This window comes from Schistocerca nitens, chromosome 1 (genome assembly GCF_023898315.1).
Source record: "Schistocerca nitens isolate TAMUIC-IGC-003100 chromosome 1, iqSchNite1.1, whole genome shotgun sequence".
Lineage (NCBI taxonomy): Eukaryota > Metazoa > Arthropoda > Insecta > Orthoptera > Acrididae > Schistocerca > Schistocerca nitens.
The window spans coordinates 621,033,209-621,056,423 of record NC_064614.1 but is presented as its reverse complement, the minus strand read 5'-3'; the positions used below and the strand labels follow the sequence as shown (position 1 = coordinate 621,056,423).

The following is a 23,215-nucleotide window of genomic DNA, read 5'->3' as shown; positions in this document are numbered from 1 at the left end:
ATTTTTAGTTTAACAGCTGCCACGTCATACTCTGGAGCTGTTTTATGCAATTAATCAACAATTTATACAATGCTTGGTCTCACAAATTACAAAATTTATACGACACTCTTTTTTTTATTTAGTCCTTTGTGGGATATGTCATTGGTTTGCGTGCACACACAGACACACACATACACACACACACAAAACGTAGGTTGTTGTCTCGTAGTTCTAGAAACTGCGAAAGTGTACCTGCTGACCATTGTTTTCACTTTTTCAGAAATAAAATAAAAAACACATGAAAATCGAATGGAGTACAGCAGCAATTACTGCACAATAACTTCGATAGAATGCTTGTGCTTTGAAATACTGACGCCGAGGAGCAGTGGTGGCAGGAAAGCGGCATAACGAAGTGCACTGAGCTGAAATTTTTGTTACGTGACGAAAGTTCCGTGTCTTAAGTTGCGCCACTACAATCTGGGGCTTAACACACGCAACTGCTGTACGTCGATAGCTGTAGCGACACTTAAGTTGCGTGTGAAACCCGGCTTGTGTAATTCTACTGTGTGGACATTTCCTTCTTTGATTAGCAGTGATATCTTTACTATTTACTAAATGTACTTTGATTTGACACTTGCCAGCGTATACAGTGCCCACGTTATTTACGTGTGTTGAAGTTTATGTAATTTTAATTTTTTGGTGGCACGGAAACATATTCAGCCCAATGGCAAATGATGTTACGAATACTCTCAACAACTTGAACTTGGACAAATGTGACAGTGCCGGTAAAGGAGATGACGAAGATATTGTGAATCCTTGGAACGTAGTTAGCAAATCTGAAACTGGCGTCGATTATGACAAACTAATTAGTAAGTTGATATTACTGAGAATTAATTTAGCCATGTGTTCTGTGATCTCGTAATAGCGGTTGTTTTCATGTTTGCTGTAGTTTTTCATATGATTGAAGTTTTAAGAAAGATGTTTTTGCTTTGAAGGAAGATTTGGAAGTTCAAAAATAGATGATGAACTGATAGCACGCTTCGAAAAGATTACCGGCAGACCAGCTCATCATTTTTTACGGCGAGGAATCTTTTTCTCACACCGCGACATGCATCAATTACTCAATCTCTATGAGGCTGGTAAGCCGTTTTATTTGTACACCGGCAGGGGTCCATCCTCCAAGGCAATGCATCTAGGTCACCTAGTACCGTTCATCTTCACCAAGTAAGAGAACAATACTTATCATATACAAACAGCTTCAGCTGGAGCATGCAACTCCAACATCCCTTGATGCCCTATGTCCTAGTCCCCACTACCTGCAATAACATCATGCTTTTAAACCTAAGTAGTTTGATAAAATATTAAGCAGAGCATTGAGTTCAATATTCGGGCATGATGCCATTATTTATCGAAGACTGCAGTTTTAAAATTGTCTACTTTCATCGTACATTGCTTTTCACAAATAAAGTGAACTTTAAGGAAAATGGTGCTATATTATTGTTTATAGATTGGAAGCTGTTGTCAGGTGTTGAATGAAATGAGAACGCCTTTCGTTGTAGCAGACGATATATAAAAAATTTAAATTTAGTAATGTCCTCATGAGTGGTTAGTGTAATGGATGTGCATTCTCACATCATCTTTAATAATGCTTATTCAATTTAGGTGGCTGCAAGATGTCTTTAATGTGCCACTTGTCATTCAACTTACTGATGACGAAAAATTTCTGTGGAAGGACTTGAAATTGGAAGAAGCAATAAGTTTGGCCTTTGAAAATGCTAAGGATATAATTGCATGTGGATTTGATGAAAAGAACACATTCATATTTTCTGACTTGAATTTTGTTGGGTGAGTAAAACTTTTAAATTAATACTGTTAGCTTTGAACATTAGTTTATTTTTTAATGAGTTAAACTTATTTTGTTTCTTTGTTCCTCGTTACAATGTTTCCATGTGTTAGAGAGGAAGCTTGTGAATCACTGCTATGTCCCCCCTCCCTTTTGAATCCTAATTGATGTTGACATTTTATTTGCAGACAATGCCCAGAGTTCTACCAGAATGTTGTTCGTATTGAGAAATCTGTAACGTTCAATCAGGTGAAGGGAATTTTTGGTTTTGGGGACAGTGATGTTATCGGCAAAATAAGTTTTCCAGCTTTTCAAGCTGCTCCAGCATTTTCAACATCTTTCCCATTTATATTTGGGAAATCTAAGCTACCATGTCTCATACCCTGTGCAATAGATCAGGTATGTTCCACAAGTAAGGTATCATCACAGTCACACACAATGTTAATTTTACATATCGCTGTTGAAGAAATGATACTATGTGACTGATATGGCCAGTTTTCCGGATTGTAATTTGGTATACTTGACTTAATACCTGTTGCTGCACAAGAACAAGGAATTTAAATTTTTTTACAATATAAAGACTGTCAGAAGTCAATCAAGGTCAAACTGTTGGTAGATGGTGGTGTTGTCTGTTGGAAGTTTGCATAGCCAGAATAATGTAGCTAAATGCAGTATGATGATCAGTCAACAACAATTAGTACATTGCTGGCAGCTGTCAGTCACCCACAAAAATAACTCTCCACTTTCATAAGCTACTTTCAAATGAGCTAAGGTTATTTCTCTGTAAAAAGAATCATCTTGTGAGACATTGTTGATTTCCATCGACTGAAGCCTTGATGCAAGAACTGCTTTCCATCGTGGAATGGTACGTAACAAGCAGTAGCACTTTGCTGTGGCTGAATACTCTTTTTGCATTTACGGGGCAAGGCAATAGACATACATGGTATTGTTTCTTCAATAATGATATGCTGATGTTAAATAAAATCAAAATTTACAGTTATATTCATTATTAATAACTTCATTTTAATCTGTGTAATAATTTTGACCTTTTGTAACGGAGATTTTGTATTTCAACTTCATTGAATGAAGTGTGACAATAAAATTAGATAACAGCATCTGATATTGTGCCCAGCTGTGTTCATGAGGTATGTACATGGGCAATGAATAGTCTCTGCACTAACACTGCAACATTAAGATGTTCCGGCATATGTCAAGATCAGCTGATGAACGTCTCTGTAGAGTTCCTTTATTCCTACTAGATCCTACATGAGTTTCTGGAGCTTTTGTTAGCAGTTCTGCATTAAGAAACATGGTTATGATATCCGAGATGGAAACAAAAGAAGTAGAAATTACGTAATGGAACTGATAATTATTTGGTGATGTACGAGGTGTGTGAGAAAAGTAATGAGAGTGACAACATGGCAAGTAATCTGGCAAAACTGTTTTTTACATGCGTAGACCTATGTGTTCATCCCTTCCAGGTACTCAATCCAAGTTTCAGCTCCGTACAGCTATCACACAGTTTTTGAGAACGCCATCAGCGAAGTTGTGGTTTTGTCATGTGTTACGAAAATGGAATAGCAGAATTAAGAGCAACCTTATGCCATCAAGTTTTGTGTTTACCTAGGGGAATCACTGAGTTTGACACTTGGAAAGTTGAAAAAGGCCCATGGGGAACATTTTTTGTCAAGAGCACAAGTTTTTGATGGCAGAAATAATTTTTGGAAGGCCGAGAGCACATTGAATATGAGCTTCAAAAACTGACAAAAATGTCAAATGTGTGATGCTCTTGTGAGAGCAGACTCTATTTGTTTCACCAGGACAAACTCTCAACCAAGTGTTTTACCAAGATGTATCTGAAAGACTCAGGAAAAGGGTGAATTGAGTGAGACTGGACATTGTAGGCAAGTGGATGTGGTAGCATGCAATGCCCCACGTCACATGGCCACTTCCATCAGGGATTTTTTTGTCCGCAGCTCATAGTGTAGTGGCTAGCATTGTTACCTCTGGATCATGGGGTCCCAGGTTCAATTCCTGGCCAGGTTGAGAATTTTCTCTGCCAGGGGACTGGGTGTTTGTGTTGTCCTCCTCCTCCTCCTCCTCCTCATCATCATCATCATCATCATCATCATCATCATCATTTGTGACAGTTGCTAGATTGGATTGAGTTAAACATGGGACTGTGTAAAAATTGAGACCCTGTACGGGTGCTATGACCGTGCAGTTGAGCATCCCACAAACCAATCATCATCATCAGGGATCTTTGACCTCAAAAGGCATTCCTGTTGTTCCACAGCCCTCCTTTCCATTTGATCTGAGACCTTGTAACTTTTTCCTTTTCCTGAAATTGAAAAATGTGTTAAAATGACATCACTTCGGGACTCTGTGGAACATTCAAAAGAATGTGACCAACATGTTATGGGCCGTGCCTGTTGAAGCCTTTCAGCACCGTTACCATGACTGGGAATGACGACTCCGGCAGTATACAGCTGCCGGGGAGAATTAATTTTGAGGGGACAATATTGTTGTTAAAAAAAATGGAAACTTTTATAGACAAAAAATTAGGCTCACTACTTTTCTCATACGCATTTTATTGAGAAAAAATACAACCCAGGAGCTGTAGTAGGACATACAGCAATCTATGAACTTGGTGTTTGATGATTTTTGATATTGTTAGAGAATGTCATAGGGAAGTATCCAACAGGTTATAACTTCATAACTGGAAGTATATAAGGACAGCTAATATTTTGACATTCTTTCTACCCATAGAAAATTATCCATTAATTCACTTAATAATAGATTCTGTTCAGTTGCAAATGAAGAATTAAATTTCAGCCCACTTTTCTCCAGTGAAATTTTATTAGTCCTAAATGATTTTTTTGCTAAATGGAAAAACCAAAATATTTCTGGAGCTTATCAGCACTGTAATTCACATCATTGTCAAAAGAATTGGTCATAGTGAAATTGTTTGTCATATATTCACTTTAGAGAAACCACACTTGCTCACCTACCAGGTGCTTCCTGTGCATACCCCACCCTTTGTATAGGAAGTGCTCACTGCCTAGGTATTACATGGTACTACTCAATGCTGTTTTCAGGTGGACAAATTTATCTATCTTTGGAAACTAGAACTACTGTGCCCTTCCATAGCTATATTTTGGAATACTGGATACAGATTGCAGTAATTTATTAAACTGAACATTTATAAGTGTTTGTAATGAAAACTCTGTGACTCATGACACTTTCTCCATTCTTATAAAAACCAAATATATATAGGTAATAAAAAAGTTGCCGTTTTAAAAATTGAAATGCTTGGATGAATATCTTGTACATGCCAAACTCAAGTGGTAACTGAATTTTTTGAAATTAAAACTAAAAAAGTTGGTGATTTTCTTCCCTGTGCCACAGAGGCTAAAAAGTGATCGCTTGTCTTTACCTTGCAAGCTTGTGATATGTGAAATCATTCTCAGAGACATGTCAGCCTTTGAAAATTTCAGTGTACTTGGCCTTGATGTTAATCAGTTGCAAACTTGGATTCAGGACTGGTCAAGGAACACTTAGATCAAGTAGATACATCTTGAATCCTTGGTTTGAGTTACTTTCAGAGAAAACACGCATAGTTTTTTTTAAATTTGAATTTTAAAAATAGCTGTATTCTTTCTTGTTGAAGAGCCGAGTATATGTTTGTGTTCCATGTGCTTTTCATCAAGCAAGGCGGATGGCAAAACTGTTAGCTGAAAATGTTTGTTCCACAATGAAATTGAATTATGACTACAGGAAGAGAATGCAATTTGTTATACTTACATTTTCCTTACCATTATGTATGAAAATATGTCACTGTGTCTGTTCTGAAGCCAAAGCACTGTATTTGTTTTTCAGAATTCTTTCAAAACTTTATATTAGTTTGTCAACTGAAACATCTTCCTTGTGGCATTGCAAAAATTGACAGTAATTTGTAGTACGTGTTCCGTTTTGTGTTATTTTGACCACATATGATCTTCTGAATCGAAAATGTAAATAGTCATTACATTGAATCATGAAGCACAGAACAGATGAGAATATTTGAAAGATACAAACATGTATCGGTTAGAGCCCAAAAGTTATGAACAATGTGACTGAACAGTTCATGTATAATAGAATCATGTTGTTGAGCTTTTAACAGATTTGATTTGATTGACAAGTTTCTGACGATAGATTCTTCCAAGAGACATGAAAATGAAGAGGTCTTCAGTGCTCTGGAGCTAGTTATTAAACTGACATATGTAAATAATCTGGCTGAGAGAGGCGTCAAGCTCAGAGTACAATAAACAATTTACAAAAAATAAAAAGAAGCGGCCCTATGCTCTTCCTGTGGTTTCTGAGTATTGCCATAAAGTTCCAAGGCATAAAAAGAGAATATTTCAATGAATAAGAATTTTTAAAAGGAAAATATGATTTTTCTTGTTATATTTACCTCATAAGCTGTGCACATAATAGGTTTATAGATGGTATTATTAAAGTTATTGTATCATTACTAATAATTAAGTTGAAAGTGATAAACAGATTTTTAGATAAAAGTAAAGGGTCAGTGAAATGTACAATTTCAGTTGTGCGCTTCTTTTGGTATCTTCTTTTTTTTTAGGGGGTGGGGGGTTATTCTTGAGGTTTTTGTTTGTGTTATTTTTCGGTTTTGTGTGTTTTGAAGTGGTAACGTCATTCTTATTGTTGTATATTGAGCTTGTCCTCACCCTATACCCCCTAGTTGCCATGATTGTCCCATTTGTTTGCGGGAGTGAAATGTTTTGTGTCATTGATATCTTTGTTCATGGGTCCTTGTAGTGACGTTATGGTTGTCATATTATTTGTGCTAGAAATAGGCATGTCCACCATCTAGATAACTTCATGGGTCAAAGCAGACAGGTGGAATCAGACACTTCCATATTGCCAAAGTAAATTTGGTTTGATGTGATTTTGCATTTTTTTCCAAATTTAGGTGGTGAGGGGCACCTTTGCCTACTGAGCAATGGATTCAAATTTGAAAATTAAGAACCCCCTTATGTATCATGTTTAATTTTTCTAAAAAAAATCATAAAAATCACTTCACTTTTTAAATAGTACAATTTTGTAAAAAATAGTTATTTTAATAAATACTACATTTTTTAAAAAAATATTTATCTTAATAGTCATCTTAAAACCAGTAGGTAAATCAAGCAGTAATCCAGAATGAAATTTTCACTTCGCTGCAGAGTGAAAATTTTGTTCTGGAAACATCCCCCAGGCTGTGGCTAAGCCATGTCTCCGCATATCCTTTCTTCCAGTAGTGCTAGTTCTGCAATTTTTGCAGGAGAACTTCTGTCAAGTTTGGAAGGTAGGAGATGAGGTACTGGCGTAAGTAAAATTGTGAGGACGGGTCGTGAGTCGTGCTTGGGTAGCTCAGTTGGTAGAGCACTTACCCGCGCAAGGCAAAGGTCCAGAGTTTGAGTCTCAATCTGACATACAGTTTTAATCTGCCAGGAAGTTCTAAAACTCTACGAATTTTAAAAAATTAATAAAAGACCTTGTCTTGTGTTAAGTATCAGTTTTACAGTGCATCAAAACAATGAAGACCTAAGCAGATTCATCTTTTTATTGTCTAAAGAAATGTATATAATATATATAATCTACACTGACAGAAAAAAATTGCGACATCAAAAAATAATTAATGTTGAGGAATGTAATTTCGGGAATACGTTTGTCTGTGTAACATATTGATGTCATTAACAGTGCAAGATCACAGGTTAGTATAAGCGTGAGGTAATCCATTGTAAACCTGAACTGCTGGTACATTAATAAACTGGTGTAACCACCAGAATGTTGAACTCAAGCTTGTAAACATGCATGCATTGTGTCGTACAGGTGCTGGATGTCAGTTTCTGGAAAGGAGTTCTGTGCCTGTTTCACATGATCTGTCAATAAAGGGATGGTTAATGCTGATTGCGGATGAAATTGGAGTTGTTATCCGATGACGTCCAATATGTGCTCGATTGGAGACAGATCTCATTATCGAGCAGGCCAAGACAACAGATCGGCACACTGTACAGCATGTTAGACTACAGCAGCAGTATGTGAGTGAGCATTATCCTGTTGGAAAACACCCACTGGAATAATGCTGTTCATGAATGGCAGCACAGTAGGTTGAATCAACAGACTGACACACAGATTTGCATTCAGGCTGCATGGGATCAACAAGAGAGTGCTCCCGCTGGCATACAAATTGCACCCGACACCATAACTCCAGGTGTAGGTCTAGTGTGCCTAGAATGCAGACAGTTTGGTTGCAGGCCCTCAACTGCCCTCCTCCTAAACAACACACGACCATCACTGGCAGCGAGGCAGAACCAGCTTTCATCAGAAAACCTTGTCCTCCAGTGAGCTCTCGCTTGACATCACTGAAGTCACAAATTGCAGTGAGTTGGGGTTAGTGGAATGCTCTTTGTTTATGTCGCACGCCTCAGTGTTTTTGCGATTTTTTTTCTGTCAGTTCAATTTTTATATACGATATGTAATTATAAAAAGACCATGAATTTCTGTGTGTGGGTGCTGAATGATGCACGAAAAGAATCAAAGTTGAGATTCTGAGAACGGATTGAAACTGAAGAACAGAGGGTAAACAAAATTTGTGAAAAAAAGCAACTATTCAGTACTGAACGAGGAGTGATGGAATGAGACTGACCAAAGTGAATAGTGAAAGTTCGCCTTTTAGTAGTCATTCCTAATTCCTTTCCTGTTCGTTTAGATCCATTCCTTCAAGAGCGAACAACCTCCACAGTTGTGCAGTTTCTGTACACTGAAGCAGTGTTCAAACACTGCATAGTCTGTGCTGTGTGAGGCTTTGTTTCCTGTGGTTTTCTGTAATGAGTTAAGGTAATGTTGGGATGTGCTTTGACAAATGCCAGTTTTGGTTTTCATCCCCATCCTTTCTCTCTCAGGATTTGTGCTATGTCTGTGACAACCACGGCACTTCTCATTCGTGGCTACAGCATAACTGTTAATTGTCATTTAGAATCTCTCACAGAAAGTCTCTCGAAAGAAAAGTCAAAAAATATGTGTAAAATAATAGATATAACACAGTGGATAATAACCAACAGTAATGAACACAGTAGAACCAACATTTTATTGGCAGTCACTTACAGTGTTGGTTTACACAAGTCTTCCTGGCCTAATACACTTCTTTCGAGAGGCCTACTTTTTTATGAGGCTACTTCTGAAATCAGTGAAGGTTTTTTTAAATGTCTTGTGACTCCAAGCAAGTGTGTATTTTTGTCAGAAAAACAGTTCATTACAAAAGATGTTGATGTTAGTACTTCAGATTTTTGATCACATCAGGAAACACTTGTACCAGGGCTGCAAAGACAGATCGCCAATTTACACCACAACTTACCCTTGAGATCTCAAAATTTGTCAGGAAAGAATACTAAAATTTATCTGGAAATCATGGAAATATCAGGGAATTTCACTTGGAGAAACTTGGGGCAACTCTGTTAAAAATGTAGGTTGGAAAATTCCAATACCATAATGTGTGGGCAATTGACTGTATAAAAATCACTATTACATTATTTAAATATGTGTTATTAAAGTTGTGTGTAATCATATCAAAATTGGAAGTGACATTTACAAATCTGCATTTCAGTGATACAGATTGAAATGATTACAGGATCCATACTTCCGAATGACTCGTGATGTTGCTCCTCGCTTGGGATATAACAAACCTGCTCTTTTGCACTCAGTATTCTTCCCAGCTTTGCAAGGTGCTCAGACAAAAATGTCTGCAAGTGATAGTAATACATCAATTTTCCTCACAGATACCCCAAAAATGATCAAGAATAAGGTGAGTTCTGCATTATGTTCTTTGCCAATGGCAAAATTATTACATAAAATTAAAACGCATGTTAGGCTTTCCTGATTGATTGTGATTTAACTGATGGGAGATTAATAACTAAAATGTGTATTTGTACTTTGTTATTCTGTTACAAAAAAGCTAAATCTTTTTGAATTTGCTACTATTATGAATTAAATTTAAACAGAGAATTCAAGTAATAGAAAAATGTCGTGTACATTAGGACATGGCTCCAGATAGAAAACACTGGAACAATATTCTCACACTTGTGAAATTAAGACTGATCTTGCCCTTGGAAGGCCATGTGAATATTTTTAACTGTTGTGACATCCATCATAGATTCAACTTGATGAAAAACCCCACAGTTAATTACCATCAAAGCGTATTTTTAAAGGCAACCATTCCTTCAACACCTCACATTTCATGTGTATCACATTCTGGGCTATGATCTACTTCATCCCAGAACATATCTGGTCTAGGTGCATTTCGGACAATGTAAAAGTGTTTGTCCACCATGATAAGTACTGGTGCTTTTAATCAATCCTTTATTTACTTCGGATGAGTGTGGCGAGGAACTGTATGCCACCCAGTGGTTATTCCTCATTAACCTTCTGTAACTCTCTGCAATGTATTGTCAGACCCACAATATACAGTATTTCATTTCATTGCTTACTAATGAAAGTGATGGTGCCATTGGGAGGGACCAGCACAAAGCAGAACTAAATCACAATTTGAGTCAATCAAATCAGTCTTAACCAATCAGATTGGTTTTTAACCATGGGTATATTCATTCTCCACTCATTGCCACAGTTTCTGAATATTTCCTTGTAGTTTACTTAAAGCAACAAAAAATTCACTGTCTTTTTCTTCTCTCTCATCTTACATTTGATATTGAAGTTGCTGAAGCAGACATCACATTTGTGCTATGAAGTTTGTATGTTCTCTATCCCCAAGTAGCTGTCCAGTACCTGTACACTGCAGACCAGCAACTCCATAGTATAAAGACACTCTCCTCCAGAAACAAAGGCAGAAGAAGGGGTTTATTGCACTGGTCTCTAAGAAATGCTGCAGCATCATAGACATGAGCTGACATAAGATGTAGTTAAGGGTGGTTTTGTGAACCAGTTGGTGGAGGAGTGATGGAGAAAAAGCTATACATGGTGAAATACACCATTTGATCATGGCATAACTCGTATCACCGATTCTTATGAGGAGTTCGTACTGTTTTCAAGGTTGTTGCCTCATCCACACATGCAGCTAACAAATAGATGTTGAGAGGAAATTTGTAACTTTGTTTTTGTCATATCTCTTCTATTTAGCAATGGTTGTTTGTCGTGGTGTAAACGATACAAGTATTGCACATAGATATGTCTAAAAAGAACTGAACAAATAATTTGTAACTTTTCTTATTTACACTAGCCAGAAATATTAATTACTTTTGTTATGGATATGGCAGTCCACATGTAATAGACATAAAATTCATTTTGTTTCTACAGGTGAACAAACATGCCTTTTCTGGAGGTCAGGCCACTGTTGAAGAACATCGTGAGAAAGGTGGAAACTGCGATATAGATATATCTTACCAGTATTTACGTTTCTTCCTTGATGATGATGAAAAATTAAAAAAAATAAGAGGGGTGAGTATCACTATTCTAGGGATGGAAGTGAAAAATTTAAGCAATTAATAAAAAGTTGTTTACAGGAAAATATTATGAAGCCAGTATTAAGTAAGAGATAACTAAACAAAAGAAAATAGAATCTCACCATACTCATATCTGAGTTATGAATTAAGATTGATAGTTGCTTGTCCATCTGTCATTGCAAGCATTGGAGATCTACATATTCTGCAAGCCACCAATGGTGTATTGTGGAACGTGCTTTGTACTACTACTACAACTACAACTACACATTCAGTTTGCTGTTCCACTCATAAACAGAATGAGGGAACAACAACCAATGTGTGTTTTTACCAGGTAGGACTGATAGAGGAGAGAGAGAAGATCCAGTGAAGAGCGGTACTTTTTGTCACGAGGTCATTTAATTCACGTGTGTTACACAGATGATCAACAGACTGCAGTGGCAGACACTACAAGAGAGACATTTTGCATGATGGAGAGGTTTACTACTGAAATTTTGAGAGAGCTCTTTCTGGGAAGAATTGGGCGACATATTGCTTAGTTCCATATACATCTTTGGAAATGAACACTATGAGAGAATTTGAGAAATTAGAGCTAGTACAAAGGCTTACCAACAATCGTTCTTGCCATATGCCATTCTTGAGTGGGACAGGGAAAGGGGGATCAGATAGTGGTACCAGAAGTACCCTCCACCACACACTGTTAGATGAATTGTGGAGTATGATGTAGATGTATGTTTCCATATGGATCCTAATTTCTCTTATCTTATTTTCACGATCCTTATGCAAAATGTTTGTTGACAACAGTAGAATCATTCTGCAGTCAGCTGCAAATACTGGTTCTCTAAATTTTCTGAATACTGTTTCTGAAAAAGATCACCCCCCCCCCCCCCCCCTCTGTCCAGGAATTCCCATTGAGTTGTCAGGGCATTTCCATGATACTCTTGCTTAGATTGAACCTACTTGTAATGAATCTAGTAACATGCCTCTGAATTGTTGATGTCTCTTCCTTTCATCCAACCTGGTGAGGATCCCAAACACTCCAGCAGTTCTCAAGAATGGGCTGCACTAGTGTTTTATACATGGTTTCCTTTATGCATGAGTTACACTTTCCTAGATTTCTCTCAGTAAAAATGAAGTTGATCATTCACCTTCTCTACTACCTACCTTACATGTTCATTCCATTTTATATTGCTTTGCAATATTATGCCCAAACGTTTAATCAATGTGACTGTGCCACACAGCAAATGTCGTTGTTGTAGTCTTCAGCCCAAAGATTGGTTTGACGCATCTCTCCATGCTACTCTTCATGTGCAACCCTCATCATTTCCAAATAACTACTGCAACCCACATCCATTTGAACCTACTTACTTTTTCAACCTTTGGTCTCCTTGTACGATTTTTACCACCCACACTTCCGTTGATGTCTCAGAATGTGTCAGGTTATGCCAAAGTTTTCTTTTCACCCCAATTCTATTCGTTACTTCCTAATTAGTTACCTGATCTACCCACCTATTCTTCTGCGTTAATGTGTATTGAAGTTCTGGTAGAATGTAAATAATTTAGGAGTAAAGGTGACCTCTCTCAGAGTGTGTCTGGCTGGCACGTTATAGGCACGCAGGTGTGTGCACCTGTGTGTGTGTGTGTGTGTGTGTGTGTGTGTGTGTGTGTGTGTGTGTGTGTGTGTCCTTCCTCACATTTGACAAAGAATTTAATCTGAAAGCTAGGAAGTTTTCTTTCTCATTTGTGTGTGCCTGTTGACAACTCAATGCTTCTGCTGTTCATTGAGTGATCTCCTTTACTTTTAAATTGTGTATGAACTCCAACATTCTTCTGTAGCAACATATTTTAGAAGCTTCTACCTGTATTCTCTTCCTTTCTGGTCTTCTAATCATCCATGTTTCACTTCTGTGCAAGGCTGAACTCCAGGCAAATACCTCCAGAAAACATTTCCTAACATTTAAATTTGTATTCTGTGGTAACAGATTCCTCTTTTTCAGAAATGCTTTTCTTGTTATTATCAGTCTGCATTTTGTATCCTGTCTACTGTAGCCATAATCAGTTAATTTATTACCCAAATAGCAATACTTACTGACTGCTTTTAGTGTCTAATTTCATAATATAATTCCCCCAGCATCATTTGATTTAATTTGACGACATTCCATTACTCTTGTTTTGCGTTTGGTGGTGTTCATCTTATATTCCCATTCATTTAATTCAACTACATTCCATTACTCGTTTTTGGTGCCATTCATCTTATATTCCCATTCAAGTCTCCATCCATTCCATTCAACTGTTCCTCCAAGTCCTTTCCAGTCCCTGATAAAATTGCAGTGTTGTTGGCAAATCTCAAAGCTTTTCTTTAATCTCACTGAACTAATTCCTTCTCCAAATATTTATTTGACCTCCTTTACTGCTTTCAAAGTGTTCCGGTTGAATAACATGGAAATGTTTACAACTGTGTCTCATTCCCTTCTCAACCACTGCTTCCCTTTCATGCCCTCAACTCTTATAACTGTCATCTGGTTTCTGTATAATTTGTAAATAACCTTTCACACCCTGTATCTTACCCCCTGCTACCTTCTGAATTTCAAATAGTGTATTCCAGGCAGTGGTATTCAAAGCTTTCTTTCAGTCTACGAATGCTGTTAATGTAGGTGTACATTTCCTTAACCTATCTTCAGCCATACAATTAAATAAATAAACCTATTTTCTAAGAGAAGTTGTAATGTTAGTGTTGCCTCGCGTGTTTCTATGTTCCTCAAGAATCCAAACTGATCTTCCTGGAGGTTGGCTTTTACCAGGTTTTCCATTCTTCTGTAAAGGATTTGTTGCAGTATTTTGCGGCCATGACTTATTAAACTGATTGTACAATAATATTCACACCTGCCAGCACTGGCTTTTTTTGGAATTGAAATTATTATATTCTTTTTGAAATCTGAGTGTATTCCTCATGTCTTATACATCCTGCATACCAGGTGGAAGAGTTTTGTCATGACTGGCACTTCCAAGGATCTCAATAGTTCTGAGGAAATACTGTCTACTCTGGGGATCTTGTTCCCACTTAGATCTTTCAGTGCTCTCTCAAATTCTTCTTGCAATATCATATCCCCCATCTCAGTTTCATCTGCATCCTCTTGCTTTCCTATAGTATTGCCTTCAAGTTCATTTTCCCGTCTATATATCCCTTTCAGCTTTACCTTCTTTTTTTAATACTGGTTTTTCATCTTAGCTTTTGATATTCATACCACTGTTTCTCTTTTCTCGTAAGGCCTCTTAATTTTTCTAAGGGAGGTATTCATTCTTCTACTAGTTGTACATGCATTTGTATGCTTGAGTTTGTCGTCTAGCCATTCCTGCTTAACCATTTTGCACTTTCGGTCTATCTTATTTTTTAGATATCTGTGTTCCCTGTTTCCTGCTGCATTTATAATTCTCTCCTTTCATCAGTTAAATTCATACCTCCTATCCAAGTTTGATCCCCTTTGCCTTCACTATTTCATCTCTAATCCTACCTTTGAAACTCTCAGCAACCTCAGAATCTCTGCCTCACCATCTGAATCCTTCCATTGTCTCCAGGTCCCTTCCAACATATGCAGTGTGTTTTGAAACTATTCGTTCACTTTAATATAGGAGGTAGATAACAGCAAACAAATATATTTAGTTATGGTACATATGGTCCCTGATGGCAGTTTCTGGCACTAGGGACGATTTACACAGAAGATAGCTTAGCAAGCTAATTGCAGCAGTGGTATTCACAGGAACTGCTCGAATGTGTGACCGTTGGCCTGTATGCACCTAGTACATTATCAGACCATTGATTGTCATGTCCGTTCGAAGATTCATGGTATGTTCACAATAGTACCAGCAATGATGGTAATTCTAGCAACGAGAACTACTTTTGTTTCCACAGCGATTTCATGCAGCACCTACTTCATATGGTCCCGGAGGAAGAAATCCAGACAAGTGAGATCAAATGAACTGGGTTGCCAGGCTACAGGGCCAGATCAGCCGATCCATCGATTCCCAAAGGTCTCTCTTAGATGATTCTTCACAACAAAGCTACAAAGCTGAAATGGGCTGGTGCCCCATCATGCAGGAAGTGCATCCTGTGTTTGTGTCTTTCCAAGGAGACTTCAGAGCCAACCATCCATACGCAGAACAGTTTTGAGTGTCAGCGACACCAAAACAACAGCTTATGTCAGCAGCACTAACAAAATGTCCCCTAACATTACAAGTTGACTTCAAAGACAATAAGTTCCTCATTGAAGTATATTTATTTTCATGTTCTGTACCTCTTGCATTAATTTGAATGAATGGTTTTGGAACACTATGTATAGCCTTCCTTCATGATTCTTAAACCAAGTGTTAGTGATGATTAAACTATCCTCTGTGCAGAATTCTAACAGGCAGCTTCTGCTTTTAATCTCCCCCCCCAGCCCATTTTTCCATTTCTTCCTTTCCTACTGTTGAATTCCAGTTTCTCACCACATTTGAATTTTCCTCTACCTCAGCTATTAGAATAATGTCTATTATCTCATCATACATCAGCGGCACTAAGTTATGACCAATCTGCCATCTATCACACCAAATAGATATTCTATGTAAGTTGTCCTTTATCCTCCTCCAGTCACTCAATGACAACATGTTTCCATACACTAAAGTATCATTAGCAAACAGTTGCAGATTGCTTCTCACTTTATCCACCAGATCCTGTATGTTTTTAGAGAGCAAGACCAGTCCATCCACACTTCCCTGGGGCATTCCTGATTATATCCTTGTGTCTGATGGTCACCCACTACCCAGGACAAAATACTGGGTTATATTACTTAAGAAGTCTTCGAGCCATGTACATATCTGATAAATTATTCTGTATGCTTTGATCTTCATTAACAGTCTGCAGTGGGGTGCCGTGTCAAATGCTTTCCAGAAATAAAGGAATATGGAATCTGCCTATAGCCCTTCATTCATGGTTCGCAGGATATCATTCTGAAAATGGGAAATCTTTCTAAATCTGTACTGATTTGTTGACAGAAGCTTTTCTTTCTTAAGGAAAAGTATTATGTTCAAACTTAGAATATGCTAAAAAAATTCCTGCAGTCGGGGGGGAGGGGGTGGCATGAGGGAGGCTGTGAAAATCTCCCAAGATTTCTGGCTGCTAAATGTTTTCATGTGACTGCTACTCGAATTTGGTGGTCCCTATATACTGGAAAAGATTTCAGATACTGTGTTCAACAAATAGTCACATGTACTGGGATGTGTGTGTGTGCGCACTGAAGTCTGTGGGATGTCTGACCAGAGTTCTGTTCTGATCACAAGAGGGTGGTATGGTGCTAAGTCACTGGACTTGTTTTTGGGAGAACAATGGTTCAAATCTCTACATTTGTGAGGGTTTCCTCTGATTTCTCTAAATTGATTGTGGCAAATACTGGGATTGTTCCTATGAAAAGAACCTGATTGATTTTCTTCCCCATCCTTCCACAAAATGGGCTTGCGCTCTGTGTCTAATGACCTCCTCATAGATCGTGTATTAGAACCTAATCTTCCTCTCCTTTGGGTAGAGAACTAAAGAATATTATGCAATTGTATGAGCAGTGTACTACGGAGAAGTGAAGCTGGTGTTTGGAGGGGCAAATACACTAGTACACCAACCCCCTTTTACCTGCTTGTGTTCTTGCCATACACTTCAGTGTTAATTGACCATAGCTCTGATATTGAGTGTTTCCATATTAATGTTTTGCTGTGTGAATTATAAGGTATATTGTAGTAAAATGCACATTATTCTCATTTGTTAAATTACAAAGCTATTTCAGTTTTTATTGTGTAAATATTTTTGTATTATTAGCTGTACATGTTTTAACCTGGAAACAAAGGAGAAAATATGGGTTTGCACTCCCACAACTGCCACTGACAAACATGCCAGTACAGGCAGTGTACATGCAGAAGCTGTTCTGCCTTGTAGTGCTACATTTTGGACATGTTAGAGGAAGGGGAAAGATGGCAGGAAAGGAATCAGAAAGAGGGAACTTCGGGGAAATGAAAGAATAAAAACATAAAGTTAATGTAATTTATTTTTGCTTAATTGTCCTAAAGAACTAAGTGCTAGCAGAAACTCATTAGTAACGTGTCATTTGAAACAATGACAAGGCTTTCAATAAAAATTTTCTCAGCTGTCTTCATTCAGAAAGTAATTTTCTTGCAAATTTTCGCCATGGCTTACACACATAATTCAGTCTTCGACAGTAACATCATTAATAGCTTCCTAAAGTAAATTCTGCAAATCTTTAATTTCGAATGGACTAGTTCTGAACATGTTTTTTTTATTTCACTAGCACCCATATATTTTCTGTTGGGTTGTATTGCCAGTGGTAAGGGGGAAGCCACAAAATTTCTTGGCCTATTTCTACTGCTATGTTATCAATTTTAAAGTGATTGTAAAGGTGCTTGTAGCATCTGATATCATCCATATCTCTCTTTTTTTTCATGTAGTCGTTTATGTTCTAGCCAGTGCTCAGTGTTTTCTTTATTTGAGTGCGAATTAGGAATTTTATTTTGTGATGCAACAGGTATTATCTTCATTTCTTAATCACAGCACAGTTGTGTGTTATTCTGCACATATACTCTGTACAGTTTGGTGCACAGTCCCCAGATACATTGACTATTGCAGTCTGCGGTATCAGTAAGATTTTCTCTCTTCTGTCTTTAAGATTACAAATTAATTTGTACATCACGTATATGACTCCCTCAGTGTGACTTTTAACTGTGTCACCTTAACTCGTAAACAAGGAAAGCCATAATATACTATGAAAATCACAGCTCTTGTCATAAAAGAGTGTTTCCTTATGGAAAATGTGTAAATGAGTAATTGGTAGCAACAAAGTTACATAATCATGCCAGCGGCTGTGTGAATGAATCACAGTATTGCCACATGACCCCTGTCAGTAATGGGTGTTTCTCTAGAGGTCTTGCTTCTTACTATACTACCTACCTGGCATGCCTGGCACTGTAGCAGCAGTGTACTCTTAGACTCATGGATAAAGCTGGACAGTGCCAAAGGCTTCCAATTGGAGGATAAACATGGAGGGAATCCCAGGGTTGGGAGAAGTAACGTACGTATATTATTGTTATATGACTCTTCTACTGAGCTGTGATCTGGATGTTGTCAATATTTTTGTTGGATCAGAGGCTGCCCAAAAAAAGAAAATCCTCTTCAATGCAAGATTCACTTTCAGAAAGAGAAAATTTAAAAATGGCATAGTTTGTAAAACACACAATGGCTCTGTATTGGAATAGTAATTAGTTACTTTAAACCCAGCTGTTCAAGGTGTGTTTATTATTGATTGTTACATTATTCTTGGAGTGTGAATAATGTGTGGCAAATTCAAGATTTTTCACATTTCACTGGCAGAGACTTCCGTGTACTGGATGTTGGAACTGACCAAGCAAGTTCCTCAATCTCAACTGCAGGCTGAAAACATTTAATATTGTCCCAGTTAAGTAAAGCTGTTTTTTTGGTCACTCCCTATTGTAGATGAGTACACTTCAACTGAAAAGTGAGATAAATATCTGTTGAGAACATGCTGTCAAAAAACAATCATTAGGCGTGAAGTTCTCAATTGAACATCAGGATGCCATCACACTGTACTGGGGATGCAAATTAAGCTTGGAAATTTAAATTGTGAGCAGGTTTTCAGTATATTATGTTCCACAGGTTCACCAATGTTTGATTTTATTAGGACATGTGTGGGAAAAGTAATGAAACCGATCTGTAAAATTTTTATTTGTTTCAGACAACACTTTTGTTCCCAAGTAATTTCCTTTAGCAGCTATACACTAGTGGAGTCATCGTTCCCTGCCTTGGTAGCAGTGCTGAAAAGCTTCAATTGGTAGATTGTTTAACATGTTGGTCACATTCTTTTGAATATTCTCCTGAGTCCCAAAATGACGTCCTTTTATGGCATTTTTCAATTTTGGGAACAGGAAAAAGTCACGAGGACTCAGGGGGTCTTTGGAACAGCAGGAAAGCTTTTTGAAGTCAAAAATTCTGTGATGGAGGTATTGGTGTGACAAGGGGCGTTGGCAAGATGCAGCATCCACTTGTTTGGAATGTCCTGTCCCACTCAGTTCACCCTTTTCCTGAGCCCTTCAAGGACATCTTTGTAAAACATTTGGTTGACAGTTTGTCGTGGAAGAACAATTCCTTATGCATGCACGTGTTTGCCGTTTTTGTCAGTGTTTGAAGTTGAAGGTCGCCCTGAGTGAGGATCATTTACAATATGTTCTCAGCCTTCCAAAAATAATTTGTGCCAGCAAAAAAACTTGTGCTCTTCATAAGGAATGCTCCCCATAGGCCTGTTTCAACTTTAAAAGATCAAACTCTTAGATTCCCCAACTTGGCACAATGTTGCTCTAAATTCTGCTGTTCCATTTTACTAACAAACAACAATGATTTCGCTGATCGTGCTATCAAAAATCACGTGTTGGCTCTATGGAGCTGAAACTCGGACTGAGTATCTGGAAGGGATGAACACACCTGCCTACACAAGTAGAACAACACAGCATTACTAGATTGGTCACAATGTTTCAGTCTCATTACTTTTCTTACACACCTTATATATTGGTCATTAAGGAAACTGTGTAGTATCTCTGCAGTGTGAGACCACAGATCAAAAGTGTCACGAGCCAAACTTCAAAGTACTACCAGTAAGAGAACAGCCTTCACCAGACCCCATTGCTTTACCCAAATATCCATTTGTAGTCTATGCTAGGGCCAGCATTGTTCAGGGAAGTCTAGTGGTGCCAACAAAACAACTAGTGCCCTCGAGCAATGGATTTTCAGTTTTAGATTTCACTAATACAACCATCTTGGGGAAATCCTTCACTGCAGCCCACTGTGGCACCCATTCCTTAGGAAGCTGTGGTCTAAATAAGTCAAGCATACAAAAAGCAGAATCAGTCTTCGATTGGCATACATCCCGGAATGACATTCTCAATGTCCGGTGAGATGCACCAATTCTGCTAACTGTTCGTAAGGCTCGATCCAGGCAATATATTCAAAGCATTCAAGGCAACTGGGGCAAAAGTTTAAGCCTTATGTTGTGACAAATTGTCCAAAATAATGATGCTGCTGGCTCTCCCTCCAAACTTTGAGCCACCTCCCCCCCCCCCATCCACTAACCTCATCCTCCCCCCTCCCCTCCCCTCGCCTACTCTCCTCACTCTGGTCCAGCTGCACTGCTGGAGAGTATTGTGTATGCTCTACAGCTCTGACCGTTTTCTCCTAAAACTAACAAAGCTCTCCATCTCATTTATCTCATTTATGTGCCTTTTGATGACTCAGTGCCTCTACTATGTGGTGTCTTGTTACCTTTATTCCCTTAAACATGTTAAATACCACATTCCAGTGAACTGTATAAGATAAAGTTAACAGTGCAATTTCATATAGGAAATTGTGAAATGTGGTTCAGGTTATTGATAGACATACATGAAGCAGGTATGAATTTGTACAGATATTTCTAATTCATAATTATTTTTGCTGGTTTAGGTTGATTAAGTTATTGTGGAACTGGTCACATTGAGTGATGGAAAGAACTAAGTGACTGAAAAGTTAGCCATCAGATATGGCTCAGAAGGATAATGTGGCTATCCACACAATCTATCTGAGTAAGCGTAGCTTCATAAGTGTTACTCAGAATTGATACATTCATTATTTCCTTGAAGTTAAATATACATGTTCGAACTAAGAGCTGTGTGTTACATGTTAATTTAACAATAATTGCGTAATAAAATACCAAAATAATTCATGCATAATCTGTGTTAAATGTGTTGCATTTTCATGTTTGTTAGCAGTTCTTTGTATTGATTTTAGGATTATACAAGTGGAGCCATGTTGACTGGCGAACTGAAGAAGGAACTGATAGATGTGCTTCAGACTCTTGTAGCAGAACATCAGGCACGCAGAGCACAGATTACAGATGAAGTTGTTCATCGGTTCATGGCATTACATCCTCTTGTTACTAAAAGTGCAACGTGATACTTGCCTGATTTATGTTGACAGTTATATTTATTTTATATTTATGTTGGTCATTGCATTAGTACTACTTTTAAATTTACCTGTGATATTTACTTTACAAGTTTTAGACAGAATGTGGGTACATGTGATGTATGATATATGTTATTTTGTGTGCAATTTTTTTTCTCATTTACAAATGTCTGTAAGATATAAACTTAACCAAAAAGTTGTGCTTGTTTTGTGCAGATTCAGTACAGTTGTTACCTACCTGCATTTACAATGCTGATGTCTTTCAGTTGTTGCAGTTCTGAAGCTTGGAAGTGTGAGAGCCATACTAAGTATAATGTAGTGTGAGATGAATGCTGTAACTCATTTTGCGCTGTTGACCAGCTTTACTATATCCAGTAATGGAATGCTGTTTCACATTTATGATAAAGCTATACAAACACATTACTGATGATCTTAGCACTGCATACCTTTGTAATAATTGTGATAAATAGGTGAAAAAGGTTATGTTAAACTTTCTCTTTCTTTTCTCCTTTGGAGAAATAGCAAAGAAAAGATAATTATGCAGTCAATTTTTGCTCTTTATTGTCCTTACTTCTTGGAGATTCATCCTTACATCTTGGAAATTAATGTTTGTTTATGGTTTCTTCAGGTTCATTGTCAATTTTTTTTCCTTTTGGGGCCTCCAACACCACAACCTGAGTTTTCTAGAAGCAAGAACAGAAAAATAGTAGCAGTAACCACTATTCACCTACTAAAGGACATACTGAGCAGAGACAAATGCGTTGTGTGTTAGTTCGAAACGAGAACTTTGCAAAAAAGTTAAGCATTACTTGCTGCTGCTCAACTCCATTTTTTGAGAAGTGTGATCTATCCTCATGTATGTATTAAAACTTATATTTTGTTGAATAGTCATGTAATCTGCAAATAGTATATACCCATAACAATACTTGAAAGCAATAAGGATTATTTGACTGCAAGTTGAAAGGATGTTATGGTAGACCACTGGGCAGTACAAAAATTTCACTTTCCACATCATTTGCTTTGTTTTCCAAAATGATTTGATATGTGTACAGATGATGATGCTGCAGTTTAAATCATGTTATAGCAAGTACTTCAGATTAATTATCTTTGTTGATTATGCACAGAAAGATCAGTTCTGAAGCATTACTGATGCTAGACATTGCTACCATAAAACATTAAATAAGAGAGTTTAACATTCAGATTCATGACTATTTACCAACATTATGACTATTCCAGGATCTCTTAAACTCTCCTTGTTTTTATTTATTTTGTTGTAAGTGATTAAGGAGATTGGAGGCTTAAGAACGTTCTTGCTATTTCAGTTTGGTGATGCTCCATAGCAGCCTGTATCAGGCTTATGAAAAGTATTTGTTGAAACAAGTGTTATTGAGATAAAATAAGTGACAAAATTGCAGTCTGTGGAATACATGATTCCTGGTTAATGTAAACTTTTGTCAATACTGCCCACATCTCTAATTTGCAAGTTGCAGAAGCTTTTGAATTTTATACAAAAACACATTTTAAAATTAAATGTAATTTGAAAGTAAATGTGTATTATTTCTTTACTCTAATTAAATGTACTTTCCCTCTCTGGACTTACGGACGCCTATTCTGCTCTCAATCTACATCGCTAGAAGTAAAATAAGTTGGAGAACTGGTGAAGTTATTATCATTGTTCATATTTTTATATATTCTCTGCTGTCATATGTACCTTGTTCTAAAAGTCTCTTGCATTGTGATAAGTTTCACTTGTCACTTGGTAATTTACAGGTTGACACAGACCAAATGTTAACAGATTAGACCTCAGAGTTACAACACAAACTTGTTAAAACTTTTAAGTATAGCAAGAACATTACACAA

General features: G+C 37.4%; 1 protein-coding gene across 1 annotated transcript; it reads left to right on the top strand.

The window, feature by feature from the left end:
• The first annotated feature begins 588 nt into the window (after positions 1 to 588).
• Positions 589 to 22,903, top strand: LOC126257436 (tryptophan--tRNA ligase, cytoplasmic). The gene is made up of 7 exons (XM_049955564.1): positions 589 to 848; positions 975 to 1,203; positions 1,642 to 1,824; positions 2,011 to 2,221; positions 9,495 to 9,668; positions 11,174 to 11,314; positions 21,182 to 22,903. The coding sequence occupies exons 1-7, from the start codon at positions 704 to 706 to the stop codon at positions 21,344 to 21,346; spliced, it is 1,248 nt and encodes a 415-aa protein (XP_049811521.1). The 5' UTR covers positions 589 to 703; the 3' UTR covers positions 21,347 to 22,903.
• Positions 22,904 to 23,215: the final 312 nt, after the last annotated feature.

Coding starts and splice junctions, on each gene's coding strand:
- LOC126257436 (XM_049955564.1), top strand. CDS start 704: ATGGCAAATGATGTTACGAATACTCTCAACAACTTGAACTTGGACAAA. Junction 2,222..9,494: donor TACCCTGTGCAATAGATCAG/GTATGTTCCACA, acceptor AAATGATTACAG/GATCCATACTTCCGAATGAC. Junction 11,315..21,181: donor AATTAAAAAAAATAAGAGGG/GTGAGTATCACT, acceptor TATTGATTTTAG/GATTATACAAGTGGAGCCAT.